This window comes from Pteropus alecto, unplaced genomic scaffold (genome assembly GCF_000325575.1).
Source record: "Pteropus alecto unplaced genomic scaffold, ASM32557v1 scaffold182, whole genome shotgun sequence".
Classification (NCBI taxonomy): domain Eukaryota; kingdom Metazoa; phylum Chordata; class Mammalia; order Chiroptera; family Pteropodidae; genus Pteropus; species Pteropus alecto.
Genome location: NW_006433946.1, coordinates 5,320,132 through 5,325,295, shown reverse-complemented (window position 1 = coordinate 5,325,295; position 5,164 = coordinate 5,320,132). Strand labels below are relative to the sequence as shown.

The 5,164-nt window shown below is 42.3% G+C and overlaps 1 protein-coding gene and 1 pseudogene across 4 annotated transcripts in view; one reads left to right on the top strand and one right to left on the bottom strand.

Moving 5' to 3' along the window:
• The first annotated feature begins 245 nt into the window (after positions 1-245).
• Positions 246-5,164, top strand: part of DIAPH2 (diaphanous related formin 2) — a 781,302-nt gene continuing 776,383 nt past the window's right edge. For 2 of the 4 annotated variants that reach the window (XM_025044410.1, XM_025044409.1), the window contains exon 1: positions 246-722. In XM_025044410.1, coding sequence (XP_024900178.1) covers positions 591-722 — 132 coding nt within the window. In that variant the 5' untranslated portion in view covers positions 246-590. The remainder of the gene's footprint in view (positions 723-5,164) is intronic. The other 2 variants (XM_015586720.2, XM_025044411.1) reach the window with 1 other exon arrangement.
• LOC112477123 lies at positions 2,739-2,857 on the bottom strand (annotated as a pseudogene).

Sequence of the window (5,164 nt, the reverse complement as noted above, 5' to 3'; positions counted from 1 at the left end):
CACAGGTGGATACTCCCAGGCCTCAGTTTCCTCATCTCTAAAATGGGCTACACCTCCTCTCTCTCTCTGGACTAGTTCTCTCCCATTTCACGCTAGGCCCCTAGGAAGTGAAATCAGTGCTTAACCGCAGCTTAAAGTCCTCTGGTTGGGCTCCAGGTCTTGCGCCGGGCATGCTCAGTAGCTGGGGCCGACTTGGCACCCGGAGTAGGAAGCAGCTCTCAGCGCCCAGGCGGCTGACTGCGGGCACTTTGATGAATCACGTGTGTTGAGGCCCTCTTAAAGAGATAGGCACCAACTAATTTCTCCACCCTAAACACCGCCCTGAGGGCGGCGGCAGCGGTCGTGGTAATTGTATCTGCTCAGGGGCAAGGCTTGTCCTAGCGCTGAGTAGTGGCAACGGCGTGTGGCGTCTGGGGTGCCTGGGAACCCGGAGTACCGGGGGCCTGAAATCGGCAGCTTCGTAGGCATACACACTCCCCCTCGGGAAGAGGTGCTGCCGAATCAGCGCGGGGCAGCGGGACCGCCCCGAGGGGCTTCCTTAGTGGAGGAGAGGTGGGGTTACAGGGCACAGGTGACAGGGCCGGAGAAAGATGGAGCATCCCGGGGCGGCGGCGTCGGGAGCGGGAGGCGGCAGCGAGGAACCCAGTGGGGGCCGGAGCAACAAGCGGAGCACGGGGAACCGCGCCGCTAACGAAGAGGAAACGAAAAACAAGCCCAAATTGGTGAGTGCTCCCGCAACCCCCGCCGGTCTTGGGGACAGCGAGAGCCCCGGGCTCCTCCTGCCGTTGAGCACGGGAGACCCGGGGCCCCTTCCCAAGGGTGACCGCGACCTCGCTGTGCAAGTCCGGGAGCCGCTGAAGGAGCGGCCACGCCGAGGCGCGGAGACGGCGTGGGGGCGGAAGAGCACCCCCTTCTCCACTTAACCCCTTTCTCACTCTTGTCTGCCTGGGAGGCAGTGCGGGACGGGGAGAGGCCCCAGCCCAACTTGGGGAGACCCAGAGTACTGGGTAGGGTCTGTTGTTTGTCTAACTTGTGGGCACGAATCTTCTTTGCGCGATTCCATTCCCCTCCCACCCCTGTCAGTTGCTGGGTTTTGCCTCTTTGACGCTTAGGGTCGGGGCAGGGAGACCGCTCCTCTTTGCAGTCCAAATACTTGGGAGGCTACCCACGGACTTGCAAATCAAAAAACAAATCCTATAAAACAAAAATAAAACACAACGTAGGCCCCCAGGCTTTCTGCTTTACCAGAAATCTAAGGAAGAGGCGCCTACGTGCGTCCCCGCCCCCCACCTTGCCTCTCCATGTGCTTTCCCGACACATTTCTTTGGAAGAGTGGAGGGAGCGTGGGAGTCGGAGGCTGGGTGAAGTGCCACCAACTGTCGTGTGTGTAATAGGTACAGGCATACAGCACTTCCACTTAGTTGGTTAAGAAGGCATGAGTCTCACGGTCCTGAGTGTGAACCAGTGGTAGCAGTCCATTTCCTGCCACTGACTTAATGTGCAGGGGAATGAAATCTATGGGGCCCGCTATTAGATTGGGAAATACTAGAGTTTCCTCAACTCATCAGTTAAAAGGGTTCCTCTTTTTCGGTAAACTTTCTAATTCGGGTGGCATGAGGGGAAACGGTTTTTCTGCACAAATTCAGCAAAATGCTCCTGTCTGGACGTTCTTAGTATAGCTGTGAAGCACAAGCCACATGTTACTCATCTAGTTTTCAGTTTTAACCAGCAACTTGATTATAATTATACTTAGAAAGGAGACGGTGATTTTTAACTAAAGACATTTCTTATGGCATCAGACCATTTGGATGTACCTGTTATACTTCCCTCTCTTGCCTCCTATTTGCCTTTCAATTATGGACTATCCATATTGGAAAACAAGTGGTCAAAGCATTATAGTTTAAGGAAATATGCAGCCTTCCATTATGTGGGAAAGATTGGGTAGAATACAATGACAAGTTTAAAGTCTCATCAATTCCACCGTAATTTGAGGCAAATTGAGAATTTACTTACTTGATGTGTCCCGCTACCCCATTGTTTACAAATGAAATTGAACCACAAGGTCTTTGTGAATTGTCTATGCTGGGTTTAATGGGTGCTGCCACCATCGTGAAATTTAGAAGTTTTGTGAGTCTATCCCCCAAGTTTAATATATTTAAAAGTTCTAATGCTGTGATTTTGAAATTTATCAGTTTGTGGTAAAAGTGATCATATTTCCTTTTTTTTTTTTTAACCCAGCACAAACTGTGGTTTAAACAGTGATTAAAAGTTTAAACAAAAATAAAAGTGAACTAAGAGTTTCCACAAATGGTTTGGTACATCTAGCAAGAACCTTTCACTTTTAGGAAGTATGATCTCAAGAGAAAGCACTTATCTCTGTTAGTAAATAACACCTTGATTATATTCTTCCCTTTCCTTTGGTCATTTGTCCTGTTTTATCTTTTATGTTTTACTTGCTTTGACAAGGTAACTAGATAGTTATGAGATAGTATCACTTTCAGTTCCTAGCTAACACTGTTAGATGTTAAACATAGCTTGATATAGGAGAACAAGTGTTTGAATCCAGTCTGTTAATATCGGTGGAAAATTCTTTTTGCTCAAATAACTTGAGCCTTACATGATTTTTACAAGCAGCTGTGTCAGTTAATAAAAACAAATTTAGGAAGATATTTCAGCACTTTTTATTTAGGGCACACAAGTTGACCAAACAAGACTTGGTAATTTTTTTTTTTTTTTAATGCCTACAGCACCTGGTCGTCCTAGGTGGTCTCCCATCCAAGTACTAACTAGACCTGACCCTGCTTAGCTTCCGAGATCAGATGAGATCAAGCATGTTCAGGGTGGCATGGCCATAGACTAATTTTTTTTTTTTAATGAATAACTTACTCCTTATTTTGAGTTGTCTTATTGAAGTACTCAACATTTTCTTCTGAGGCCTTTCAGAGAAGGGTTCATCTGGGACTCTTACTTTAAAATATTGCTAGCAAGATAAAGCTTTACCTAGACTAAATCTTATTGTTTTGAGTATTGTTATTAATCAGTGTAATAGTCCTTAATTATGTGTGTGTGTGTGTGGATGTGCACATGTGGGTTTATAAAAGAGCCATATGGAAATTAACTATGGGATGTGAACACACAGTGTAAATATATCTATACCTTACTGTTAAAGTGTACAGCTGAAACTTATTGAATTTCGTTAACCAATGTCACCATACAAAATAAATAAACTAAAAAAAAAAAAGCCATATGGTAATAGAAATTATTTGTATAGGTGATTGTGGAGGATAGTTGTTCTTAAACTCCTGAAATTGTATGAAAAAATTTGAGTGTATGATGCGTTTTTCTGGACCCCATAGCTTTTATAAGTTTCTCAAAGGCATCTGTCTTATAGAATAAGAACTCTATAGAAGAATAAGAATAAGAAGAATAAGAATTGGGTTACCAGCGAGAGAGAATAAAGGAAATGCCAATTGATTCTCCTTGAAGTTATTTGGGAGAGGAGGAGGTCAATGATGAAGGGAGAAGGGAAATAGCACTGACCACACGAGTGATTGATAGTGAAGATAATGCACCTGGGGGGTAAAAAGTTAATTACACAATGTTAGTATAGTACTAGCTAAGATGAAAGTTTCCACTATGTAGAAAAATTAACTCAATAACTATAGTGTAGTGAATTCATAAAGTATAAGGCTTGTGATTCACTTGTTTTCATTTAGTTCCTCATTGTTCTGGAAAACTGGAGAAGGAAGGCATGTTTTCTATAGAGAGGAAATGCAGTCTCATACCCTCAGCTATTGATGGGTATTAGTTTTTACAGAGACATTTCAGTACTTAATGACTTCTGCTTAAGATGAATTAAATCAAAATTTAACTATTTGCTTCAGTCTTCATCTCTGCATCCTCATAACGGCCGTTTTATTTTGATCCATTTTAACGAAGGCAACCTTGTTTTGGACTCATCACATTTTGAATGCTGCATTAGTAGTAGAGCTTTGTATTTTATGTAACTCTGGTTAGGCCCAGATTGTAGCATCTCATTAAACAACATGAATCTTAGATTATTAAAATAGTTATTTGATGTCAACCATGGAATGTATTTTTTTTGTCAAAGTAGTAAAGAGAGCTCTAGAAACGTTATGATTGAATCCTGCATATTTAGGTCAGTGACTTAACCATTAAGAGAGGCTAGTGTTATGGTAGATCTAACACCCCTCACACACAAACAATGTGTAGAATGGCTTAACATTCTTTGGTGTTTTTGTGTTTTGACTTTGTGTTTCTGTATAATTTCTGAAGCCTTTGGTGTTTAGTTAGTAGTCAAATGAGTAACCTGAAGTAACAAGTTAATATTCTGGTTATTATATAACTTCCTGAGTATTTGGTTATATGTTTTTAGTTGGATAAATCATGTTTTGATTTTAATTGATAAAGTCTGAACTTTATGATTTCATTTCTGTAACAAACATGTACTGAGCACCTACTACGTGCTAGTCATTATTCTGAGGGTTGGTGATATAAGGAGAGGGAATGAGGGAGACAGGGAAGTTAATTAATGATTAAAGAGCTATTTGATGAGGAATGATTGGAATATGCATAGGAGGGTGTTGTAAAAACATCATGGAGAGGCATCTAAATCTAATCGGATGCTTAAGTGTGGTAAGGAAAGGCTTATATAGTAGGTGACATTTGTACCAAGGCTTGTAGAATAAGCCATTATTTGAAGAATGAAAGGGGAAGGCATTTTAGGTTGAAAGAACAACATACAAAAGTAGAAATGATAACGCCCAATAAAAGAACTACAGGTAGATGTTAATGGCTGAAACAAAGGGTATACATATGGTGGACCTATTAGAAAAGAGAATCCAGATCATGATGGATATTTGTATGTTAGAGGTTCAACTTTCTGAAAGCCATAGTAAGCCATTGAAGATACGTAAGCAGGAGTACTGACCAGATCACAATTGTGTTTCAGAAAGGAAGAATGCAATGGAGAATTTCTTGGAGAGGGGTGGCAGAATGGAGGCAAGAAGACCAGTTAGGAGAAGCAGAGTGAAGTTTAGAGTTAGAGACCTGGATTCCAATTGCAGCTAATCGCTCATCTATTTACACGCTCATCCACTTACTGGGCATCTTTTTCTGCATCTGTTTCATCCTGCCACTTCAT